This window comes from Podarcis bocagei (genome assembly GCF_964188305.1).
Source record: "Podarcis bocagei genome assembly, chromosome: 4".
In the NCBI taxonomy this organism is placed as follows: domain Eukaryota; kingdom Metazoa; phylum Chordata; class Lepidosauria; order Squamata; family Lacertidae; genus Podarcis; species Podarcis bocagei.
This window is the reverse complement of record NC_138128.1, coordinates 91,970,293-91,997,021: the sequence shown is the minus strand read 5'-3', so window position 1 is coordinate 91,997,021 and position 26,729 is coordinate 91,970,293. Positions and strand designations below refer to the sequence as shown.

At 45.1% G+C, this 26,729-nt stretch overlaps 1 protein-coding gene and 1 long non-coding RNA gene across 39 annotated transcripts in view; both read right to left on the bottom strand.

Annotated features, from left to right (window-relative positions):
* Positions 1–26,729, bottom strand: part of SORBS1 (sorbin and SH3 domain containing 1) — a 212,920-nt gene that overhangs the window by 80,358 nt on the left and 105,833 nt on the right. For 27 of the 38 annotated variants that reach the window (XM_081191485.1, XM_081191457.1, XM_081191484.1 and 24 more), the window contains 5 exons: positions 21,094–21,216; positions 13,710–13,736; positions 13,476–13,588; positions 5,239–6,027; positions 4,249–4,647 (listed from right to left, as the gene is read on the bottom strand). In XM_081191485.1, coding sequence (XP_081047611.1) covers positions 4,249–4,647; positions 5,239–6,027; positions 13,476–13,588; positions 13,710–13,736; positions 21,094–21,216 — 1,451 coding nt within the window. Of the gene's footprint in view, positions 1–4,248; positions 4,648–5,238; positions 6,028–13,475; positions 13,589–13,709; positions 13,737–13,935; positions 14,003–21,093; positions 21,217–26,729 lie in introns of those variants that run through there. The other 11 variants (XM_081191459.1, XM_081191451.1, XM_081191482.1 and 8 more) reach the window with 10 other exon arrangements.
* On the bottom strand, positions 400–3,173 carry LOC308585847. The gene is made up of 2 exons (XR_014007625.1): positions 1,872–3,173; positions 400–1,264 (listed from the first exon to the last, which is right to left on the bottom strand). It is a non-coding gene; the product is annotated as an uncharacterized lncRNA (long non-coding RNA).

Below are 26,729 nucleotides of genomic sequence, written 5' to 3'. Positions count from 1 at the left end.
GGCATACAGCTGGTGGCAGGAGTGAGCTGTTCTGGTTACGGAGATACAGAGAGAGAGAGATTTGTGTGTTCCGATCCATGCTTCCTTTTAAAAAGAGGTGTTCCCTTCACAGAAACCGTCAGGCATGCAAAACCCATGCAGTTCCTGAACGAAAGCTGGTTACGGATTACTTGACGAGGGGGATCAGAGAAATAACTTTAGGATGCACCGCCCTTTGCAAGCTGTTAGACAGCAGGACGCCGGGGACATCAGGACAATGCGAAGAACAGGTGGAGAGGAACCGGCAGAGACAGGAGAGAGGAAGGTAGAATCACATCCTTGGGCCAACCGCAGCCAGCTGCTTATTTGTTATCACTGACATAAGAACTGCTGTTTAATTTTTGTGGCGGTGGAGTAATGGTGGCCGTCAAGATGAAATGATCATACTGACCCTGAGATTTCCAGTTTAGATCTACCAGAAGGATTTGTTCAAAGTGAGCAGAGAGTGGCAGATAATTAGGGCGCAGCTGCAAGTGGAGGGGGGGGGAATAGCCAGTTGGTAGAGCATGAGATTCTTTATCTCAAAGTTGTGGATTCGAGTCCCATGTCGGGCAAAAGGTTTCCTGCATTGCAGGGGGTTGGGAATAAATGATCCGTGGGGTCCCTCCCAACTCCACCATTCTGTGAGTGTGCACATTTAATAAGGTAAAAAGGTAAAGGACCCCTGGACGGTTAAGTCCAGTCAAAGGTGACAATGGGGTTGTGGCGCTCATCTCACTTTCAGGGCGAGGGAGCCGGCGTTTGTCCACAGACAGCTTTCCGCATCATGTGACCAGCAGGACTAAACTGCTTCTGGGGCAACAGGACACCGTGACGGAAACCAGAGCACATGGAAACGCCGTTTACCTTCCTGCCGCAGTGGTACCTATTTATCTACTTGCACTTTGACGTGCTTTCAAACTGTTAGGTTGGCAGGAGCAGGGACCGAGCAACGGGAGCTTGCCCCGTCCCAGGGATTCAAACTGCCGACCTTCTGATTGGCAAGCCCAAGAGGCTCAGTGGTTTAGACCACGGCGCCACCCATGTCCACACATCCAATAAACAGCATTTGAACTACATACAGCCCATACTGATCCCCTACTCATCTTTATGATGCATAGCCACTCACATGAGCCAGTGTGCACCAGGAAGGACAATCTCAAGACATGGGGTTTCCTGTTTTGGGTTCTCCTGTAAAAGCAACTCCATGAAGTGCCAGTAGGTGGATCATTGGGCTCAAATTGGGCTGCATCAATAGGAGTATAGCATCTAGATCAAGGGAAGTAATAATGCCACTGTATTCTGCTCTGGTCAGACCTCACCTGGAGTACTGTGTCCAGTTCTGGGCACCACAATTCAAGAAGGACACTGACAAACTGACAAACTGGAACGTGTCCAGAGGAGGGCAACCAAAATGGTCAAAGGCCTGGAAACGATGCCTTATGAGGAACGGCTAAGGGAGCTGGGCATGTTTAGCCTGGAGAAGAGGAGGTTAAGGGGTGATATGATAGCCATGTTCAAATATATAAAAGGATGTCATATAGAGGAGGGAGAAAGGTTGTTTTCTGCTGCTCCAGAGAAGCGGACACGGAGCAATGGATCCAAACTACAAGAAAGAAGATTCCACCTAAACATTAGGAAGAACTTCCTGACAGTAAGAGCTGTTCGGCAGTGGAATTTGCTGCCAAGGAGTGTGGTGGAGTCTCCTTCTTTGGAGGTCTTTAAGCAGAGGCTTGACAACCATATGTCAGGAGTGCTCTGATGGTGTTCCCTGCTTGGCAGGGGGTTGGACTCGATGGCCCTTGTGGTCTATTCCAACTCTATGATTCTATGATTCTATGATTCAAACCAACATGGCCTGTGTTCACATTGGGCACTGAAAGTCCCTGGATGACCCTAGACCAGCCACCACCTCTCAGCCTAATGCCACAAGGATGAAGCGTTAGGGGAAACCATGTGTGCTGCCCCTCCCTCCTCGGAGGGATAAAATGTCGAAATTCAATTGCATCCCCCCCCTCTTTTTTTTGTAATGGAACACTTTGAATCAAACCAGAAGTACAGGAAATTCGAATCCAAATGTGCCCCTCTGGGGTTTTTGTTGTGCTACATGATATTTAAAGATCAACAGAATCATCGAGTGACCACCAGAGCTCCATTTGGTCCCACAATCACTTTTAAAAAGGTAAAGGGATCCCTGACCTTTAGGTCCAGTCATGGCTGACTCTGGGGTTGCGGCGCTCATCTCACTTTATTGGCCAAGGGAGCCGGCATACAGCTTCCGGGTCATGTGGCCACCATGACTAAGCCACTTCTAGCGAACCAGAGAAGCACACGGAAACGCCGTTTACCTTCCCGCCGGAGCGGTACCTATTTATCTACTTGCACTTTGACGTGCTTTCAAACTGCTAGGTGGGCAGGAGCAGGGACCGAGCAACGGGAGCTCACCCCGTCGCGGGGATTCGAACCGCTGACCTTCTGATCGGCAAGCCCTAGGCTCTGTGGTTTAACCCACAGCACCAATCACTTTTAGCAAGCATATAAAAGCCGTTGGGGGAAACTGGAAGTGAGGTGACCTGTTTAGCTCCCGGCCCCATCATTAAAATAGGTTTGTTGTTGTTGTTTTTGCCGTGTCTGGCTGCCTTTTGAGACTCAAGGAAGCCAATCCAGCAGAAGCCGAATCTTGAAGAAGAAAACCATAGAGACTGGCATAATTTGCAGCCTGAAGCTGGAAGAGTTGTGTATGGAGATCCTGGTGGCATAAAGTACTTTTCACCAAGTCTGGCTGTTCTAATTGGGGCCCTCCGGACAGAGGTAGCCTGCCATGGGCAGAGACAGCCCACCAGCCTTCCCTGAGCTTAGATAGCTCAGTAGGTTAGAGCGTGGTACTGATGATGCCAAAGTCACAGGTTTGATCCCCGTATGATGCAACTTCCTTGCTTGCAGGGGGTTGGGTTAGATGATGCTCAGAATCCAAAGAGAGAGTTTGAAGACTTCATCTGTAGGACTGCAAATTATTTGACGTGTTACTGTGGGTGGAAGTCGTTAAAACTTTTGAAGCTTTTAATGTTTGATGTATTACAGTATTTTAATGTTTTTTTGGAAGCCGCCCAGAGTGGCTGGGGTAGCCCAGCCAGATGGGCGGGGTATAAATAATAAATTATTATTATTATTATTATTATTATTATTATTATTATTATTATTATTAGACTGCAGCTGCAATATAAGGGTTTGTTATTCTGACTGGTGTGCAACTGGAATTCATAAGCTTTTGGAATGCAGAGTTAAAGCAAATTATCGATTCATCAATTCTAGCACGCGGGGGCCCAACAAAATAATATAATTTGATATCTGAACAATTGGAAATATGAATTGTATTATAATTTGGTACTGTGACAATGAGGCTTTTATGGCGTTATTGTAACTGAAATCTAATTAAAATTATTTTTTAGTGTAATAATAAAAATTATCACACACACACACAGATGATCCTCAGAACCCCTTCCAGCTATGATTCTATGAAAGGCATTGCATGTGAAGCTGTCTATAAAGACCTCTTCCCACTGCCAGGTGACTAAATGGGGCCTAGGTAACTCATGTGTTCTGCAACGCAACAACGGCAGGCATGCTTTCGTACGCAGATGTGAAATTGCGAATACAAAGCTGCCACAAAGGAAGAAGCCCAAAGACACTGGCATAACAGCTACCCTATGTCCTTCCATGAAGGTAGTCTAAAGCAGTGTGGAAGACTAAAATGGAGTACTTCCATCAGGTCAGGAGGCTGGGATTTGTAGTACAGCGCCATTTGCAGGGCACCAAGTTGGGATGTGCCTTGTGCATGGCCCTGGTTATGGCCAAAGGCACAGAGCAGGGCTTGCCAAGCTTGGGCCCTCCAGTTGTTTTTGGACTACAACTCCCATCACCGCTAGCTACCCGTGGTCAGGGATGATGGGTACCGTAGTCCGAAACGTTTGGGGAAACCCTGGTGTAGAGTTTTCAAATAGGAAAGGACAAGGCAGAAACATTACACGGCCGAAGGGTGACTGAGCAAGAAGTGGGGGGAAGAGACACACATGCAATTTAATAGCACATAAACAAGGTTTCGGGTGTCATGCTGCTGGCAGAGAGCACCTTGTTCAAAGTTTAGTATGCCAGTGAGAGAAAAAATAAGGTCATTTAATCCGGGAGCATAAATTTAGCAAAGCTGTCATGGTGGCATGTGGCAAGGCTTACTGTGCGCAAGATCATTCCTGTGCTCTCGGGCTCCGACACACTGTCTGAGACCTCTGTGATGGGAGGAATCAGCACAGGAGGAGGTGGTGGTGGCGGTGGCGACAGTGAAGGCAGTTTCGGGCGAACGTGGGGCACGATCCCCGACGAAGAGGACGGCTGGTTATGTTGGGAACCTTTCTGAAGGTGAGGGGGAATGAAATCGTCTAATGTCGGGAAGGTCAGGAGTAAGCCAGGAGCAGGCGTGTTGTCAGAGAATGCAGAGCTTTGGCCATATGGCAGGAGAGGCGGTGGAGGTGTGCTTGAGCTGGCTTCTCGCCCGCGGTCGGGGTAAACCTGTTGGAATGGCACTACTATAACCTCTGCATGAGCTGGGGTGGTGGCGGCAGAGCAAGTCGTATCCTGTGGGAGATAAGGTGGCATTACACAAGAGGGGGGGACCGAAACAGTGGAGGTGAGCAGTGACATGCAAAAGATGTCGCACTTCGTGAGACGACACCTCGTGAGACGACATTATTTACCCAAAAGAGCAAGTTTTGCACGGCGGCCATTAAAAAAAGACAATAACAATTCACACAACTCCCGGGCCCCAAACCCACCTTCCAGGTCACCTGCCATCAACAGATCAAACAATCCAAAATCCCTTCAAATACACGGTCATCACCTGAGGGCAGTTTTGTGCCAGCTGCTATGTTTCCTTTAGCCTAAGACAGAGGGGTTTCACAGAACGGCACCCATCCCAACCTCTCCAGTACGGTTTGGGCTTGAGGCACCCACCCCCCAAAACCCTGCACCCACAATCTCCACACAAACATGCATCCGTCTCGGAAGGAATGGCTGTCGGTTATTCAGCAGGAGAGAGGGAAAGATCTTAGAATGCATCCAAATCAGAAAGGAAGGCACTGGTGCATTTTACACCGGTGGGAGAAGGAAAAGAAAGATACAGCCGTGTGAAAGGGGGAGGAAAAAAGGGTTATGAAGAAAACCAAGTACCCTGCCATGTTCCTTTGCCTTGCATGGATGTTGCTGGGGTGGTGGCGGCGGCGGCTGAGCAATGCACGGTTCCTTTCTCATCCTGTCCTCACTGCAAGTCGTATGTGGGAAGTCTGCCTTTGTGTTGCCAACAGCCTGTGGAGTCCTGGAGGGATGGCTCGGACCATAACTAACTGAGTCTCCACTGAGAACAATATTAAAGAATGGCCTGGGAGGGGCAGGAGGAGGAGGAGGAAGAGATTTTCCAGTATCTGTTACAGAGGAAGCAGGGGAGAAGGCTGGTGCCACAGTGACCTCAGCTCCAAAACGGGCGCCTTGTGTTTGGCCATCTGAACGGGCAGTGGAATTTCCAAACGGAGCCGAACAAGTGCTGTTAGATAAACAAGCTACATATAGACTGCTGACCTTTTTCTGCGCTCTGGTTTCGTGGTTGGGTTTCAGTCCAGCTTTACCACTCGGATGTTCCTCAGCAAGCGCCAGGGTGTTTTGGTGCTCGGATGACGTGTCGGGTATCAAGGAGCGACTTCCCGACCGCGATTGCCCAACATGCAACCCCCTGTCTGCGGGGATGGAGCCAGCGGATTTGTAGGGAGCCGCGACGAAGGGTTTGGGCGAGGAGGAAAAACTGGGCCGGCCCTCGAGGCTGGGTCGCAAATGCGGCTTGGGTGCGTGAGGGTGCACACAATCCGTTATGGGAACGGGCTGCAGGACAGTTATTGCGGTGCCGGTGCGAGGTCGCCATGCAAAGCTCTCCTCGTTTGGAGGAGAGGGGTGGGGTGGAGAAGGGGTCTATCCAGTTAAGGGGTTCAAAAGGGGGGAAAGTCAGCACCGTACAAAGGAGAAAAAGAGGAGAGAGAGAAATGAGTTGGTCATTAGACTGAGGTTAACAGGAAGAAACGAAACTTTAATATGGAATTTCAAAGTCGGCACACAGCTCATTCACTCCCGTTGTTGAATGAAGGATTTCCAGATCATCACATGATGAGCTGGTGTATCATTTCAGTGTATCATGTATTGGCTGAATACCCAAAGCCCAGATCGCTGTAGCTGTCTATCACACTGAAGTCAATGGTATGCATTTCCTATCCGATATCTTTCCAAACCAGGGAAAGAGTGGAACAGGAATTGAAATCAAGGTTTATAAGAATCAATTAAATTGCAGGAATAAGTTATGATGTGATCCTTGCTTATATACGTATGTGTTATATTTAAGATATGTTTTTCTTTCTTATTACCTTGTATTTGACTGTAACACAGTGTGCATTGATGATATGATTAAATAAGAAAGCAAGTAAATAAATAAACAAGAAGTCAATGTTATGTACTGCTTACAGTAAACACGTTCAGTTTTCTACTTAGTTGACAAACCAGGGAAGCCTGAATATTTAATGCAACAATCCTAACCATGTCTACTTAGAAGCCCTATTGCATTCACTGGGGTTTACTCTCAGGATCACAGTTTTAGAGGTGGTGAATGTCAGCTCTGAATCCCATCATCCCTCTCAGGATTTCTGGATATTGGAATGAAGCTCAGGACCTTACTCAAAACAATCAACAATATTACTTCTGACTCTGCACAAAGCCAGAGGTGCATAAAACAAACAGGTCCTTTGAAGGAAAATGCTTATGTAAGACTAATAATGCATTTTCTGGGTCTGTTATGAACTCGTATCATTGAGTTACCAACACCTTCTTAACAGCAGAGTGATGGAAATCTACCACGCAACCTTAAGAGTGAAACTTGTTGATACCAAATGAAAGCCCTCAATCAATGAGCAAGTCAGATTTTCATTACAAAGTGCACTAGCAGAGACCATAGCTGTCAACTTACAGATTTGAAAATAAGGGACCAGCAGCCTCGAAAATAAGGGATCGGCAGCCAATGTAAGGGATCAACAATTACTTTGATAAAATACATATTTTGTTGTGTGCAAATGGCTTTAGATACTTATTAGGTCCATAAATTACCATATAGCATATATTCAACACAAAAAAACCAGCAACAATTTGTTGTTGACAAAGGACAGCTGGACATAGAAAGGGCCCCATTACCTTCAGTAGCTTATTTAAGGGACATCATCAATAAAGGACAGCAGTGGGACATGGCGCTGGGATAAGGGACTGTCCCGCCAAATAAGGGACGCTTGACAGCTATGGCAGAGACCCCATTTGGAGTGAGCTTCTGCACCGAACTCAAAATAGTTGCATAGTAAAAAATGGGGGGGGGGGGGACAAAACAGACCACTAAAATGTCATTGTAATGTTTCCATTGCTGCAAGCTTTTAACAGTGTGTGCGCACACACACACACACACACACACACACACTCATTTAGCTGGCTGGGGGGGGGGGAAGAAAAGAGGTGAAATGTTTCTTTTTAAAAGATGGCAGAGACTTCATAAAAGCCAAAGCATCACGTACACTGAAATCAATTATAAAATAAAATTGGGTGATATTTTTCATCATCTCATCAGCCAACATGTACCAGTAGCTGTCATTTTGAGATCTCAAGTACACCACAGTTAATCCTCTTCGATGTATTGAATATACTGCAACATGTTCTACCAGAATAAGTCTCGTAAATTCTGAGGGATTAACAGTGGTCCTAATTTAAGGGGAACCTGTCACTGGACTCCAGTTCCCATCAGCCCCACTGTGGCCAGTGATTAAGGATGATGGGAGATGTGGTTCCACAATGTAGAGATCCCTGCCCTAATCAATTCAAGGTGTTAGCACTTTGGCAATCTGAATGCTATTTTCAATTATTCGTGGTGGCCATGTTCTAATATAAAGTCTTTCTCAAATACCATTGTTTTGGTGATTAAGGGAAATTTGGTTCAGAACTATCACTTGCCTCCAGTCCTGTGTCATTAGGTGTTATCCAGGAGGTACACAAATAACATTATAGCCTGATGATTTATTGACTGATGTACAAATTGTATGTTGGGGGAGAGGAAACATCAAATTTATCAACACAAGAAAAATGTTTGGTGGAAACTGGAAAAACATTTATAATGCTCAAATTTTTATTTATTGAAAAGGTACGGGGCAAACAGCTATAAAAACCTATAGAACAAGTTTTTTATTTTATTTTCAAAACACTCTCAATTTAAAAAAAACCCTGGGATAAAATTGAGAGTGTTTTGAAAATATAATCAGATACGGTTTGAAGCTATGTGTGGTTATGTTTGGAAGACAGCTATGTAAGTCTCTAAATCTTTCTAGATCTGGGATTTCTGTATATACTGAGATTTCATTCATATATGCAAACTTCAATTTAAAAAAACATCAGTGAGCAGCTCTGAAAGTAAAATTATCAATACAATTGGAAGGAATTTGGTGCTTCACCCCATTCAATGTTCTGCTCTAACAAGACATGACGCAGGAGATAAAATGAATGAGATCACCAGCATTTTAAAAGGAAATTAATAGCAGCCCCCTTGGGGGGTGGGGAGAATAAATTTGGACCAGGACTGTGAGGTTAATGCTTTCCTGACAGTCTGTTCCCAGGTCCTGAAAGTTACCATTTGGGCCACAAAAAGCTTTGCTCTATGACATGATATCCCATAACAAAAGCATCCCAAATTGGTATTTGCACAGCCTTTTCTTGCAGTTATCTGATGCTAGTCTTCTTTCATGTCCAGCATACTTTTGCCTTTCCTATAACTGTCTGTGATTAATAGTTTAGGGTGGGGGTGTTAAAAAAGGCAGGGGGCCTAATTTTATTTTATTTTTATGGGAAGCTACCCTGATTATTACTACTGCAAAAGGAGGCCAGGGCATGTATTAGCTTAACAAATAAATCCAGTCTTTGCTCTGTGCCCTTGAATGCCTTTCCCTTTAAGGAAACAGGAACAGCAAGTCAATTAAACAGTTAAACATTTTGAGAACCAAACTACTCCCTAAAGATGCTTTTTTCAGTCTAAGGTTTCACAGCCGCATTCTGTGAGCTAGTATTCATGTGCCTTGAAGAGGCCTTTTGTCATCTTTCTGGCTGTTTTCTGAAATCTCCTCCAATTTGCCAGTTCTTGAACAGCAATACCCAGAGCACAACATTCAAATATCTGCTGCTGTTTATTGTTCATTATCGCTGTTGTTGTAGATGGGCGCCTGCTTCCTTTGGGCCTTTCCTTTCTTTGTATATCTTCAAGAATGCCACCAGAAAAATCTGCCTTTCAGTTTCAGTCTCAAACTGGAACTAAACATGGTTATATATCGACAGCAGTTTCAGGAATCAGGATACTGCAAGTTAACGCAGAGGAACCACGTGGAGGGGCCACTTAACTTTCTGTAGAAGTAGCCCCCTCACCCCCAAGCTGGCTATTATTTTATCCCTAGGCAAAAAGAGGGGACAGCTAGAGGAGAAAGGGTTAAGCATCCCCTTCCCTTTGGCTGCCCCTTTACTGAAATTCCCATCAAGAGGTTGCTTTTGCTTTTTAAAAAAACACCCTTTTTTGTATGCACAGCATACTTTATTTATTTATTAAAGATTTTCTTGCTTTACAAAAGTGTGTGCAATGTCTCTCTCTCTCTCTCTCTCTCTCTCTCTCTCTCTCTCTCTCTCTCGTATTTCCCCCCCATGTCAATCACCCATCTCCTACTCCCTCCACCTCTTTCCCCCTTTTCTTCCTAATGTCTCAACAAATGAAACTGATTTGTAAAAATGTTACATGGAAAATTAAAAAAACCTATTTGAGGACATATTTGCTTTTTCCTGTAGGACTAACTGGAGTCGTTAATAGTCTTCAACAGGTTTACCATATCCATTGAGCCAATCACCTACTACCCTTCTGGGAAAAACCCCACCCCACCCTCCAACTATATATAAGGGTCTGGTGACTTCTGTTTCAGTGTATCTGAAGAAGTGTGCATGCACACAAAAGCTTAGACCCAGAACAAACTTACATTGGTCTCTAAGGTGCCACTGGACAATTTTTTAATTTTTCAATTTATTTCGACTGCATCAGACGAACACGGCTACCTACCTGAATCTAGAATATTTGAGGGAAAGTTACCTATAGCACCTAGTTCAGACGTCAGGCATGTTACTGAAAACTTAAGCTTTGCTCATGTTAGTGATCTTGTTCTGCATATGAAGTTGCCTAGTTTGCAATGGCTGAGATTATGAAGACTTGAATGCCACTTCCCTCGGAAGTTCTGCTACAGCAGATGGAGACATGGCTACCCAACAGTGCACCCTGAAATTATCCTGGAGTGCATACTTTGAAGATTTTGAATAATTGTTACCAGGCAGAGGGCCTTCTTGGTAGTGGCGCCCGCCTTGTGGAACACCCTCCCATCAGATGTTAAGGAAATAAACAACTACCTGACTTTTAGAAGACATCTGGAGGCAGCCCTGAATAGGGAAGTTGTTAATGTTTGATGTGTTATCATGTTTTTAATATTCTGTTGGGAGCCGTCCAGAGTGGCTGGGGAAACCCAGACAGATGGGCGGGATGTTGTTGTTTGTTTGTTTGTTTGTTGTTGTTGTTGTTGTTGTTGTTGTTGTTGTTGTTGTTGTTGTTGTTGTTGTTGTGTTACATACATAATTGACAGGCAAATAATTGGAACCCCTTCCTATTTCTTTCTTTTTAGCCTTTTTTATATCTCACTTTCTTCTATCTCATTATTATTTCTTCTTCTTCTTCTTTCTTCTCGTCACACTTATGCTATGTTCTGTAACCTGAAGTTCCTCCTCTCATATCAGGGAAAATGCACACAGGAATGAAGATGAAGAACCCTGTATGTGAGAGCATTTCCTAGGGTGGGAGGCTGGGGAAAGGGAGCAGGGGTCCCAGGTGAGAGCCGCATGGGCTCATTTTTCCATGTGCGGAATAAGAGTTAAGACTTAATTTTGATAGAGGACTTTGTAATTTCATTTCCCTTGTTTTCCCCTTTCTTTTCTTCTTTACTCTCCTCCTTTCCTGCCCCCCCCTTTCTATTTTTCTTTTTAGATTAGTATGCTTTTTATTGTAGTGGAAAACTTTAAATAAAACTTGGTTGTAAAAATAAGTTGTACTAGAGCGTAGAACATAAAACAGGGTCCCACACATGCGCAGAATGCGATCTTAGCTCACATCTATTTTTTTTTTTTTTTGCCTGAGCTCTGTGCACCAACCACAGCTCAGACATAAGTGAAATAAATGAGCCCAAAGAAGGGTTTTTTAAGGCTTCTGGAAACTGGGAAGTCCAGAGACTGTTTGGGGGTGAGAAGGGAAGGTGTTGTGTATCCAGTGAGCTTGTGTGACCAAATAATGTGTCTACAACCCAAACATCCAATAACTTCTAAATTTTCCTCTCAAATGTACTGAATGTTAATAATAATAATAATAAATTTTATTTATATCCCGCCCTCCCCAGGTGAAGCCGGGCTCAGAGCGGCTAACAATAGTAAAACGATACAACATTCTAAAATCATTTCATTATAAAATTAATTCCAATCAAATTAATGGCAACCATTGGGCTAGAAGTTCTGTGAGGATTACCAAAGGAGGGAGTCAGGCTGTTAGCATTTGGAAGCATTTAGAAACTGTCTGAGGTGTGACTGGGGTTCAGGATTTGGACAAAAACGAAAACAAAATAACCAACGGACTGAATTGAATCAGATTGTGCCCTTCCAGTTCAGAGAACCGCTTTTGATGCAACGGATGTCTTTGCTGAAGGAAGAGGAAGATATCTTTTCCATCCCCCCTGCAGCCCTGTGAAAATCTGCTCCAGATGATTGGGGGACTGTACCCTGAAGGAGGTTTTGGTATTAAAAAATAAAAAGATCCCTCACTGCCTCTTCCATTAGTGAGGGCCTCCTTCTGCTTGCAAAAAACAAAAACAAAGCAAAAGCAAGCAACATTGGATGCAACTCAGCAAAATTTTAAGGCAATGTAATAAAGAAGGCAACCAAGATTATGAATCAAGCCTGTCCTCTCCGGCACAAAAATCTGTGTTCTGCAATGGTGCTCATAAGGAGTGACCCTATTCTGAATAAAACGAAGCAGAGCTTGCCTGTCAGCAGCTGTAGCACCCAGAACTTAATGGTTCCTGCAATCCAGACATAGTGGGTGGCACAGTAAGAATCTAGTTGACCAAGAATCCAGTTTGTGGCAAAGGACAGGCAGGGTTGGTAGTGGGAGAGAACAGCTGAGGTTTTCCCTACTCATTCAGTAATGGAAATTACACACATGGAGCCAAGATTCAAGATCAAGAAGGACGTCGGTTCCTTTTTGCTGACCAAGTAAAGTTCTAGGAGAAGGCAATGTCAAAAAAGCCTCAAATTCCCTTTCTGGTAAAATCCTATAACTCACACCTTTGTTAAGGTTGGGGGGGGGGGGACACGACAGCAAGTCTTCAAGCACCCAGCAGGGAGAAGATGGAGCAAACGTCTTTGTGTGGCTCCAGAGGGAAGGGCTAGAATCTCTAGGCAGAAATGGCGTGGAAGCAGATTTCAGCTGAGCAGTAGGAGAAACCTTCCTACTGGTAAGGGTTGTTTGGCAGTAGAACAGCCTGCCTTGGGACAGACTCCCCTGCTTGACGGCTGGATCTTAGCGATGCTGTAATAGCATTCTGGACTAGGTGATCTCCAAGTCCACATTGACTTAAAAAACAAAGAAACACTGGGTCCATGTTGCAGGTTGGGGCTAAAGATGGATCTCAAGTAGAAGAAGACTACTGCTGAACAGGAAAACAAACAAGGAAACTTGCTCTCTTGTGGTGCTCTCCACCAATTACAGCTACCTCTTTGTTTTAACAGACATGAGAGATGTTCCCTGGTATTATGCTCATGTTAAAAAGGTAAAGGTCCAGTTGTGGACAACTCTGGGGTTGTGGCACTCATCTCGCTTTATTGGCTGAGGGAGCCGGCATACAGCTTCCGGGTCATGTGGCCAGCATGACAAAGCCGCTTCTGGCGAACCAGAGCAGTGCACGGAAACGCCGTTTACCTTCCCACCAGAGTGGTACCTATTTATCTACTTGCACTGCTAGGTTGGCAGGAGCAGGGACCGTACAATGGGAGCTCACCCTGTCGCAGGGATTCGAACCGCCGACCTTTTGATTGGCAAGCCCTAGGCTCTGTGGTTTAACCCACAGCGCCACCCGCGTCCCTTATTACAAACCATTAAAAAGGAATTACAAAAGCTCCCCACCCAACCACAGCCAGGAAGATGGCACAGGTCTGTTCACTCTTCATTACTTTGGCTCAAAAATTTTCCTAGCACATAAGGATTTTTTTAGGCAGGTACTCACGTGTGGTTTGCTCTCAGAGAGGTTTGGCCGCACACTGCGGTAGCCCTTGGCAGCCAGAGCAGAGGACTGAGCATCCCCATTGGAGTCGACACTAAGCGGTAACCTCCAATCATCTGCAAAATGAAGAACTTCAGATCATTAGAGCTGCGCCAAACAGTCAAGGTTTTGTGCTTGCTTAAACAAGCGAGAGGTGTGCCGCGGAAACCATAAGAAAATGAAATGTTTAGTAAATACCTGTTTCTGGTGTTGCTGGCTCTACACCTTAAGCATTTCGTGGCAAGCATTGGAGAAAATGAAAAGAAGGGAGGGAATTAGGAAAAAAAACACCACAATCAACTGTTACATGGGGGGGGTGCATTTACCAATCAGAGTTAAGAATTTAGTCCACTTTGCGCATGGGATACTTAGAGCTCAGGCTGCCTAATTTCCATAGAAACATGATTCCCTCGCCGTTCCTGACCTTTGTAAACACAAGGCAATTCATTCAGAGTGATGAAGAAACAATTGTGCATTGACATTTCCTTCCAGAGTCAAAAAGGCAGTCAGAGCTCTCAGTACGGAGCCCAAATGCCACACACTACTGCAAGCGCAGGGCTTCAATATTTCAAACGGAGTTGTAGGCAAAGGGGTGGAAAATAATTCTGTCCTTTCTTAACCCTGCCGGAGGAGATGGGAGGGAGAGCCGCAAACAAACAAACAAACAAACAAACAAACATATTTAGAAGTGCCTGGTACAACATGTGCCATCTTTATAGAGTCTGGGCCACAAGGTGTGACACAGTATTTTCTATTTACATGCTGGCCTTACGCACATTGCTGCGAGATCCTAAGAATGGAAACCACAAACAAACAAACAAACAAACAAACAAACAAACAAACAAACAAACACTCTCTCTTTTGAGGTTAGGAACAAATTTGCAGCAGCAAAGTCCTTAATCAGATCCCAGGGGAGTTCAGAACTCTCAATGGCTCCCTTTCCAAGATGTTTCAGAACCTGGTTTTGGTGCCACTACACACACACACACACACACACACACACACACACCCCACAACCCCCTCTTGATGCACATGCAAAACGCAGTCTCCTGGCTCTGGCAGGCATTTTCCAAAGGGAGAGTCAGCACAATGCTCCTTTTCCATTGTAAATGACTCACTGCTGGAAATTTAGGAAGCCATCAGCAATAAAAAGGACAGCGGGTGGCGTGGATGGGAGGGATGACGTTGTGCAGAGAAGAGGACGAAGGGGAAAGGAAGCGAGGGAGATAAACTGAGACAGGTGGCTTAGCTTAACTAGAGCTCTGGTGCAGCGCACTCAGTACTTTCCGATTGCGGCTTTTCTATTTTACGTTATATCTGGAATTTCGACAGGGTATCTACGCCCACTGGGGAGTGCTACATGATTCAATGCTTCTCCCCATCCACACACATTCTACTTTGAACGGTCAAAAGAGTGGGCACGATTCTCTTCCCTTTTCTCCCAACCCCTCACAGATGCGCAATCATTTCTGGTAATTGTTCCCTCCTCCCACCACGAGACAGTGGAAGCTTTCTGGCGGCATCCTCTGCACGAAAAAATTAGAAATCAGTTCAAATTATCCACCGGCAAGCCTGAGTGTGAGTTGCATGCTCGGAAGAACATCTCCACCAGTGTTCAGTGCAACGGGGCTTACTCTGAAGTAAGAGAGCAGGGGATCTCCGCTGAAATATACTCAGAGTCGAGAGTGGATTTCATCCTCTTTATGTCTGCTTTATATACATTATTTACACAATGGATCCCAGGTGATTGGCTAATTCCGGGATTCTCCTGTAGGCCAATCAGGTTGCGGATTCACTGCCACCTGGAGCTGGATTGGGTGGCTCCTGTGGACCAATCAGACTGCTGCATTCTGGATCCTATTGTTCTAGGACCAATCAGACTGCTGCATTCTCGATCCTATTGTTCTAGGACCAATCAGACTGCTGCATTCTGGATCCTATTGTTCTAGGACCAGACTGCTGCATTTTGGATCCTATTGTTCTAGGACCAATCAGACTGCTGCATTTTGGATCCTATTGTTCTAGGACCAATCAGACTGCTGCATTTTGGATCCTATTCAACTCAGTACATAACATCCGCCTTAGAAGTGTTTAACATACTCAAGTTTGCCCATAGACTGAACCGGGGAAACTTTGCTTCTTTTCTCAGCCAAGTACAATATTCTTCAGCTTCCTGCTCTCTGCCACTTGCCCCAAGAAGCTGAAATTCCTCTCCCTCATTGAAAGATTTTGAGCAGGGGCCATCTGTCATGGATGCTTTAAAGCTGAGATTCTTGCACTGCATGGCGGTTGGGTGACACTAGCTGCAATCCGTATCTATTCTGTTGTTCTTGTGAAATACTGCCTTTTTACGTATTTTCCCCCAAGCCAGCTTTGATCTGAATGGAGAAAAAGGAACGAAGCGGCTTTATTTGAAGCTGGCAATGTGTTCAGAGCCCAGTTGTGGTGAAAAGTAATCAATCAAGAAGCCTTTAAAGAGGAAAACAGCAATAAGAACTATCCAGTGGAGTTTGTGCTAATGTTCCATCCTTTTTCTCCTTCTTTTAACTGGTTTCTGCGGTAGTTGAAAGTGTTTACGCACCTGCACTTTCCCCCTTGTTCCTGCGCATGTCGCCAAATAAATAATCACAATCGTCCCGAGCCCATTTAAGGGATTAAATATGCTGCTTAAATAAGCATTGCCTGTGACATTTCAGGCAAGCAATGTTTGTACTTCTTTCATCATGCCGGGTGCTGCCCATACCCACATCAGGAATCATAGCTAAAAGCATCATCCGGGATATTATTTGTGAGAAATATAGTAAAGGTACAGGGACCTCTAACCATTAGGTCCAGTTGTGACCGACTGTGGGGTTGCAGTGCTCATCTCACTTTACTGGCCGAGGGAGCTGGCGTACAGCTTCCGGGTCATGTGGCCAGCATGACTAAGCCGCTTCTGGCGAACCAGAGCAGCGCACGGAAACGCCGTTTACCTTCCTGCCAGAGCGGTACCTATTTATATACTTGCACTTTGATATGCATTCGAACTGCTATGTTGGCAGGAGCTGGGACCGAGCAACGGGAGCTCACTCCGTCGTGGGGATTTGAACCGCCGACCTTCTGATCAGCAAGTCCTAGGCTCTGTAGTTTAACCCACAGCGCCACCCGCCAGCCTGGCATTTTTCCTGATGGACAAACTGGGGTTGTTGTTGGTTTTTTCAACTGAAGTCCCGCATGGAATGCATCATGTCTCTTTCCATTCAAGTCACAGCCCCTGGTACCACATTTGAACAATTGTGACACATAAAAAAGAGTAGCATGTCTGAACTACTAGAATCATATAAACTGTCATAGTTATTTAACTATTCCAACTGTTCAGATGAAGTAGGTGGTTGGGCAGTAAATACATACGGCTATTAAAAACCTGAGGGGCGCAGGTGGCTCTGTGGGTTAAACCACAGAGCCTAGGACTTGCCGATCATAAGGTCGGCGGTTCAAATCCCTGTGACGGGGTGAGCTCCCATTGCTCGGTCCCAGCTCCTGCCAACCTAGCAGTTCGAAAGCATGTCAAGTGTAAGTAGATAAATAGGTACTGCTCCGGCGGGAAGGTAAACGGCGTTTCCGTGCGCTGCTCTGGCTCGCCAGAAGCGGCTTAGTCATGCTGGCCACATGACCCGGAAGTTGTACGCTGGCTCCCTTGGCCAGTAAAACGAGATGAGCGCCGCAACCCCAGAGTCGGTCACGACTGGACCTAATGGTCAGGGGTCCCTTTACCTTTACTATTAAAAACCTGAAGATGTAAGATTGAGGATGAAGCGTGTTTGAAGCTCAGGGATAGAACATAATAACTGTATCAGGATGATTAATTCATAATGTGAGCATTTGAGTTGCACCAGACTCTTTCTTCAACCTGGATGTAATTAAAAAGGGGGAAAAGATACTCCCAAGAGAGAGCATAGTGTTTTGTGCTGTCTGCAGCTTCGTCCAAGCTTTAAGGGACAGTACAGATATTTCTTGCTGACTAATTAAAAGCTGTGCCTCCTTAAACATTCAAAACCTTTCTGTACAGCCTTTTTGTCTGGACAGCTCTTCAATGCTATTTTCATAAATATCAATAAATAGCAACAGTGCAATATTCACTTGCACTAAAGTAATATTACACGGTGGCAAGCTAGACCAGAGAACCAATTTCTGAGCATGATCCTATGTAAGTCTACTCAGAAGTAAGTCCCAGAAGGCTTACTCCATGCTCCGAGAACCTCATTTTGGAAATATCAAAGCTAGTAGTTATCTGATTCTGTCAATGCCATTGGTGGTTTTAGATAATCCAGGAACAGGTTTTAATAATTTCACAGAATTGTAGAATTGTAAGAGTCCATGAGGGTCATCTAGTCCAACTCCCTGCACGAATCTTTTGCCCAGCGTGGGGCTCAAAGACCCGAGCCTAAGATTAAGAGTCTCAGGGCATGGGGACTGATCTCTCTCTCGGCCCAGTATACCTGAAGGAGCGTCTCCACTCCCATCGTTCTGCCCGGACGCTGAAGTCCAGCGCAGAGGGCCTTCTGGCAGTTCCCTCACTGCAGGAAACAAAGCTACAGGGAACCAGGCAGAGGGCCTTCTCGGTAGTGGCACCCGCCCTGTGGAACGCCCTCCCATCAGATGTCAAAGAGATAAACAACTACCTGACATTTAGAAGACATCTGAAGGCAGCCCTGTTCAGGGAAGTTTTTAACGTGTGACATTTTAATGTATTTTAAATCTTTGTTGGAAGCCGCCCAGAGTGGCTGGGGAAACCCAGCCAGATGGGCGGGGTACAAATAATAAATTACTATTACTTCTCTCTCTCTATTTTTTGAGCTAGAACTCACTAGAACTTAGCACCAGAACATCTTTGCACACACTGTCCCAAGCACATAAACTTCAGAGCATGAACAGAACGCTTTTCTCACAACAAAGAAACCATAAGGAGCGTCCCCATTTGGGGGAAGGGGAATCAGGGGAATCAGGCAAGTGAGAAGTAAGACCCATAAGCAATAAAAACAGCCTCCTTCCCACCTGCAGAAAACAAAACAAGACAGTCTTCTATCTTTCAAGCCTTGTTTCCTTTGACCTTCCAGAAACAACTTCATACAACTGCAGTTAAAAATAAGGACTGATGAAAAAAGGCAGAAAATGCTGTTCAGGCTTTGTCAAATGCCTCTGGCATAATTGAATGCGCCCATCCTCTTCTTTACTGCCTGGGGCTGACAGGCATTATGGTCCAACAATACCTGAAGGGCGGCAGGCCGGTGATAGTTGGGATACAGTTTCTAGGGCCTTCTCCTTCCGACCTTCAAATGGCAGAAGGGGTTGTGACTTCCTGAAAGGATCTCAGCCAGCGGGTTGAAGAGACCAGGGGCTGTGAGACGTTTGAAACTAGTAAGACCCAAGCAGCCTTGCGGTGTGATTTTCTTCAGAAACCCCTTTATCCCATATCTTCTGAGAGGAGGACAGCAGGTTGAGAAGAACCAAGCGGCTGGTTAATGAAATGACTTTCATTCCACCATCTTGCTGGGGGACAACGTGATAAAGTATTGCTCAGCACTGTGATGTAAGAATCTTTCTGCTGCATTTTCATTTGTCGTTGGAGTGGGTCTTAGCACAGTCCATAATGGTGCCTATGCACCTGTCCTGACTTATAGCCACCGATAGATCTTGTTGTCGTTGTTTAGTCGTTTAGTTGTGACCAACTCTTCATGACCCCATGGACCAGAGCACGCCAGGCCCTCCTGTCTTCCACTGCCTCCCGCAGTTTGGTCAAACTCATGTTTGTAGCTTCGAGAACACTGTCCAACCATCTCGTCCTCTGTCGTCCCCTTCTCCTTGTGCCCTCCATCTTTCCCAACATCAGGGTCTTTTCCAGGGAGTCTTCTCTTCCCATGAGGTGGCCAAAGTATTGGAGCCTCAGCTTCAGGATCTGTCCTTCCAGTGAGCACTGATTTCCTTCAGAATAGATAGAGCTTACCCTTCATAAATTTGACTCGTTCCTTGTTGAAGCCATCTAAGGCAATGGCCATCTCCATATCTTGCAGGGTAAACAAACATTCCATAAATTCATCATACTGTACATTGGTTTAAAAAGTGCTTTGGTTCCTCCTCTGTACCTGCCGCAAGAACAATCCTGTCCTCTCAGGGTCAATTACTCATTTGAGCATTGTTTATTGCCTTTGCTTGTTTACTATGATTACGGATCTGCTATTTAAAGGGAGGCAGAGCTTTAATGACAACAGAGTCAACTTGGGAATGCTGCTTACAACAAAATGCCACTGCGGTGAGAGAGCACAGCCATCTGGGGGCAGAAGATGCTTTGCCCCCGTAAAGGAGCATCACAATGAAAACACATCCATTTCAAGCTTAGAACTGAACAAAAAATTAACTTCATTCCGGAACACTGTGTTTTGATAATACAAAATTACTGAATTCAAAAATTCACATAGCTGAGATCTGAAACAGCACATTCTGAATTTCTAAAAGGGGGATTTTGTGCTACTACTTAAGTTCTGATGAAGACAGATGCATGATGTCACTGGAGTATGTGACGTGTCACTGACATTTTTGCTCTTTTTCAGTCACATTCCACATCTAGGATTCGGTTTTCAGCTGGATAAAAAGTTGCTCGTTGCAATTTGTATTTTAAAAAACCTGAACTTCAAAAGCCAAACACAGCCCACATTTCAAGCATGTAAATTACCGTATTTTTCGCTCTATAACACGCACCAGACCATAACACGCACATAGTTTTTAGAGGAAGAAAACAAGAAAAAAAATATTCTAAATGAAATAGTGGATATATGATTTTTGTGGTTCATGCTGTGGCCACAGACATGTGATCTGACAGTGAGTTTGGAGTAGCCCAATGCAAAAATCCTGAGGATCCATGTGGATCCATGCTTTGTAACCACGGAGGAGGGAAGGAAGGGGAACCATGGATCCTCTGCTCACAACTGCAGCAGATCCCCCCCGCCACCCGCAGGCATTCGCTCCATAACACACACAGACATTTCCCCTTGCTTTCTAGGAGGAAAAAAGTGAGTGTTATGGTGCAAAAAATACGGTAATTTTTTTGTTTAAAAATGGAGTTAGTTTTGAAATACTTTTTTTTAAAGGCTAGAGGTCTTTAAACTCAAGTAAGGTAAAGGTAAAGGGACCCCTGACCATTAGGTCCAGTTGTGACCGACTCTGGGGTTGCGGCGCTCATCTCGCTTTATTGGCTGAGGGAGCCGACGTACAGCTTCTGGGTCATGTGGCCAGCATGACTAAGCCGCTTCTGGCGAACCAGAGCAGCGCACGGAAACACCGTTTACCTTCCCGCCGAAGCGGTACCTATTTATCTACTTGCACTTTGACGTGCTTTCGAACTGCTAGGTTGGCAGGGGCTGAGACAGAGCAACGGGAGCTCACCCCGTCGCGGGGATTCGAACCACTGACCTTCTAATCGGCAAGTCCTAGGCTCTGTGGTTTAACCCACAGTGCAACCTGCGTCCCTCAAGTGGCAGCAGCTTAAACAACAAGCACTTCGACTTTCTATCTAGTCTATGGCTATTATCTCGCACTTTGGACTTACTTTCAGATTGGTGGATGTCTTGTGAATGACTTGTAGGACTGACGCTCCTATTCTCCTCATAGGTTGGAGATGCCCAGAGGGTCACAGCCCCCTTTCCAGTACAGACTTTGGCAGGATCCAGCTCTACAGGGGCAAAAAAAAAAAAAAACCCAAAAAAACCCCACCACATTAAGAAGATGAGTTGGAACATAAAAGAATCTTAAATCATGCTGTCTGCACAGAATGCTTCCTGCTTGCTTCACTTTAGCATCTGAGCAAATTTATCTAGTCATAATTGTTATGTACTGTAGTTCTCACCCTGGGCCAGCAGGGGGATACTGTAGATAGTTATGCAAATAAGGGATCGAAAGTGACGTTCAGTGATTGGATAGTTTTAGAAAATTGTTACAGTTGCATTGTACTGGAGCTCTATATAAGCAGCCTGACTGAACCCTTCAGTTCAGTTCTGTTCTGGCCTGTGAATAAACAAGAGCTGTTTGAAGAATCACTGTGTCGTCTGATATGTTCACCCACAACTTAACAATAATAGTGTGGATGGAAATTAGCATTCAATTCCAGCTTTAAAAATATATACGCTAAAGTAAGTTTATCTGCAGAGAGAAGAGATGAGTCAAATTTCCAAATCAAGAGCATGATCTAAAAAAGGAAGAAAATACATAATGTATAGAAATTAGATACCACGGCTGCATTTTCAGATATATCACTAGCATCAGCCAGCCAGGATTATATTTCTGTCCCATCCTCTGTTGACTATAGTTGTACTTCACCTAAGAAGCCTATCGCAGCAGCCAGAGCAGCTTCTTCACTATAATAAATTTAAGGCACACAAACTGATTCGTATAAGACTGTCTAGCTTCTGGCTGTGTGAGATTTCACACTAAGCAACTAAATGGGATTCCAGAGAATCTCTCACTTCTAAAGCTACTTTCTGGGTTGGAAGAGGCACCAACTGCAGAAGTTTGAGCGCCCCTCGGGCTGCCAGTCTTTCCTTCACAGCTTGCTTCTGCTCCCCTGACCAAATATCCCCAACTGCTTCCCATCTGCGGATGTGTGAGGGCGGAAATTTCCATTCCAACCAGTATTTGCCACAATCAGCACTGTTTCCATTCTACTGCAGTTCGGTTTCACTATACAGTGGTACCTCGGTTTACATACGCTTCAGGTTACAGACTCCGCTAACCCAGAAATAGTACTCAAATTGGAAGCGTAACACTCAAAACGGAGCCCGTTCGGCTTCTGAAAAAAGTTCACAAACTGGAACACTTACAGTGTTTGGGTTCCAAGTTGTTTGAGTACCAAGGCATTTGAGAACCAAGGTACCACTGTAAGCATAACTAGCATCAGGGAACAGGCATTTCTGGTGACTGAGGGGTGGCAAGGCCTGGGAGACACCTGAGAAACTTGTGTTCCCGGTCTTACTCCTCCATTATTTCTCAGTGGGTATGTCTGCTGTTCATTGTGGCATACGATCCAGCCGGACCTTATTTCAGAGTGCAAAAACCAACCCTACACAGTGGCACCTCAGGTTACATACGCTTCAGGTTACATTCGCTTCAGGTTACAGACTCTGCTAACCCAGAAACAGTGCTTCAGGTTAAGAACTTTGCTTCAGGATGAGAACAGAAATCATGCTCTGACGGCACGGCAGCAGCAGGAGGCTCCATTAGCTAAAGTGGAGCTTCAGGATAAGAACAGTTTCAAGTTAAGAATGGACCTCCGGAACAAATTAAGTACTTAACCCGAGGTGCCACTGTAATATCCGTTACGCTGTCCATTCTTTAACATAAGTCACATGACTTACTTAAGTATCTGCGTAACTTTCAAAGCATTCATTCATTTCAATGTAAAGGAAATGTCAAAACTACGTAAAAATAGTAATTAATTATGCATTGCTTGCAGACTTAAACAACAACAACTATGTATTCTTTTGGCTGATTTCTACAAACATGTGAACTGCAGCAATTTCTGCTTCCTTTTCCATTTTCGTCAGATTTCTCCAACATCCCGTTCTCTTCTTTCACCTGCCACGAATAGCCCTGGTGTGATCTTGCTTTCCAGAGTAAACCTACACAGTCCAAACTACTTCAGAATCTTAATTTGTTGGCAGGGTCTCGCCAGAGTGGTGCATGCTCTGGTTATCTCCCACTTGGACTACTGCAATGCGCTCTACGTGGGGCTACCTTTGAAGGTGACCCGGAACTGCAATTAATCCAGAATGCAGCAGCCAGACTGGTGACTGGGAGCAGACACCAAAGCCATATAACACGGGTCCTGAAAGATCTACATTGGCTCCCAGTACGTTTCCGAGCACAATTCAAAGTGTTGGTGCTGACCTTTAAAGCCCTAAACGGCCTCGGTTCTGTATAGCTGAGCTTTAAAGCCCTAAACGGCCTCGGTCCTGTATACCTGAAGGAGCGTTTCCATCCCTATCGTTCAGCCCGAACACTGAGATCCAGCGCTGAGGGCCTTCTGGCGGTTCCCTCATTGCGAGAAGTGAGGTTACAGGGAACCAGACAGAGGGCCTTCTCGGTAGTGGCTCCCACCCTGTGGAACACCCTCCCTTCAGATGTGAAGGAAATAAGCAGTTATCCTATCTTTAAAAGACATCGGAAGGCAGTCCTGTTTAGGGAAGTTTTTAATATTTAATGCTGTACTGTTTTTAACATTTGATTGGGAGCTGCCCAGAGTGGCTAGGGAGACTCAGCCAGATGGGCGGGGTATAAATAATAAATTATTATTATTATTATTATTATTATTATTATTATTATTATTATTATTATTATTATTATTATTATGGTTTGCCACCATCAGAAAGTCCTTCCAGGAGGCTTAACGAAATGTTGGTATGCAGAACAGATACTTTAACAGTATCTGGCTAATAATAATAATAATAATAATAATAATAATAATTTATTATTTATACCCCGCCCATCTGGCTGGGTTTCCCCAGCCACTCTGGGCAGCTTCCAGCAGAATTATAATATTTGCAATGCAATCTTATGCATGCTTACTCAGAAGTAAGAATCACTGCATTTGGTGGCACTTCCTCTCTTGTGTATGTTCTGCAGGCTTAAAGATGGAACGTGATCCAGTTGGATGGTCAAAGGATGACTAGTTCAAGCAGTCGAAATCCCACTTTATAACAAGGCAAAACAGCCCCCATGGACTCCATTATCCAAACACACAAAATAAGAATTTGCATATTGATTTCCCATCACTGTGAGATGGGCCAACACAACTCTCATTACACAAGAGAGATAAGCCCACAATGCCTTCCTGTACATTCCTGCAGCTCTCCCATGGCACAAGTGCTAAACTTCTGTGGCAGGGAGACTGCTGTACTTAAACAGAACCCTGATCTTTCAAGTTCAGGTCCCAACAGGTGGGAGGCAACAGGATTTACAGTGGTACCTTGGTTTACAAACTTAATCCATTCCAGAAGTCTGTTCTTAAACCAAAGCGTTCTTAAACCAAGGCATGCTTTCCCAAAGCAGCGGGGGACTCAATTTACAAATGGAACACACTCGACAGGAAGCGGAACATGTTCTTCTTCCAAGGCAAAGTTCACAAACCAAAACACCTACTTCCGGGTTTGCAGCGTTCTTAATCCAAGTTGTTCATAAACTAAGCTGTTCTTAAACCAAGGTACCACTGTAATTATTTAAGATTTTGCACCTATACTCATAAATCAACACATACAATTTAGAGGCAATTTTGTGCTGATGGGCCCATGCGCAAAGCCTTTTAGCTTTGTCTGACACCTTTAGTGTAAGCAAATATACTATTTTATCAAATGATTGCTGTCATTTGTTCATATTGCATGTAAACGGTTTTTTGAAGAGATGCTCCAAGTCATCTCTCCCAGCCAGCCTGCAGCCAGCCTGCCCAAGATGGATACCAGTCTTCCTTCTCCCTTCTTCTTCCCAGAACACCTTGCTCAAAATCTCTCCTTCCTTGTCACCTCACACCCAGTTACCTTGGCCACCTTCCCAACACCCAATCTCTGTTCACGCCTCAGGGAAAGGAGAGAGGACAGTTCTCTTGCATTGCCAATGACTCTCAATGGCCCTGTATTGATTCTTAATGGCTTAGCCAAGTCGTTTTCCATAGGCTAGCCCAGGAATTCCACTGCAGCTCCTGTTCTCCCTTCACATGCCAAAGAATAAAAATCCTACAATTTATTTAGAGTTGCCATATGTCCTCTTTTCCCAGGACATGCCCTCTTTTTCATGGGTATGTGAAATAAGAGTCGTCATAGCGATCCATAGTTAAAAATGAAACGTAAAGGGATCCCTGATGGTTAAGTCCAGTCACGGACGACTCTGGGGTTGCGGCGCTCATCTCGCTTTATTGGCTGAGGGAGCCGGCATACAGCTTCCGGGTCATGTGGCGAGCATGACTAAGCCACTTCTGGCAAACCAGAGCAGTGCACAGAAACGCCGTTTACCTTCCCACCAGAGCGGTACCTACTTATCTACTTGATTTTGACGTGCTTTCATACTGCTAGGTTGGCAGAAGCAGGGACCGAGCAACGGGAGCTCACCCCATCGCGGGGATTCGAACCGCCAACCTTCTGATCGGCAAGCCCTAGGCTCTGTGGTTTAGACCACAGCGCCACCCGCATCCATCTATAGTTAAAACTAGAAGCTGGCAAATGTGTCCCTCTCTTTTTTTGCTCTTCAAAATATGGCAAACCTAATTTATTAATTTCTAGGGTTTAGGAGGGTCGCCCTCCTAAATCTTTAACAATATACAGTGGAACCTCGGTTTTTTAACATAATCTGTTACGGACGTCCATTTGACAAAGGGTTGTCAAAGGGCTGTCAGCAGGTTTAATGGGTGTGTGTGTGTGGGTGTGTGTGTGTGTGTGAAAAACATGCCTCGGAAGCCGTTTGACTTCCAAGGCGCGTTTGAAAACGGAAGCATTCAATTCTGGGTTTTCGGCGTTCGGCTTCCAAAACGTTCAGCAGCTGAGACGTTCGAAAACCGAGATTTGACTGTATAAAGGTAAAGGGTAAAGGGACCCCTGACCATTAGGTCCAGTCGTGACCGACTCTGGGGTTGCGGCGCTCATCTTGCTTTATTGGCCAAGGGAGCCGGCGTTTGTCCACAGACAGCTTCCGGGTCATGTGGCCAGCATGACTAAGCCGCTTCTGGCGAACCAGAGCAGCGCACGGAAACACCGTTTACCTTCCCGCTGGAGTGGTACCTATTTATCTACTTGCACTTTGATGTGTTTTTGAACTGCTAGGTTGGCAGGAGCCAGGACCGAGCAACAGGAGCTCACCCCATCACAGGGATTCGAACTGCCAACCTTTCGATCAGGAAGCCCTAGGCTCAGTGGTTTAGACCACAGCGCCACCCGCGTCCCTGTATAAGCAAGCACAATTGACTGTATAAGCAAGCACAATTTTGAATTAATTGGTGAAAGGAAAGAGGAAGAAGTTTAGGTCCCAAAGCAAAATAAATAAATACGTGTGTGCGCTGAAGTGGAAATGAGCAAAAGGGGGTGACCTGGCCGTGGTCTGCTTGTGCCCTCACTAAATTCCTACCCCTTTCAAAATTCACCAGACAGTCACTACTGAAGCAAGTGGAGGCCTGATGTAACTCTCTCCTCCCTCCTCCATGGTAAATTA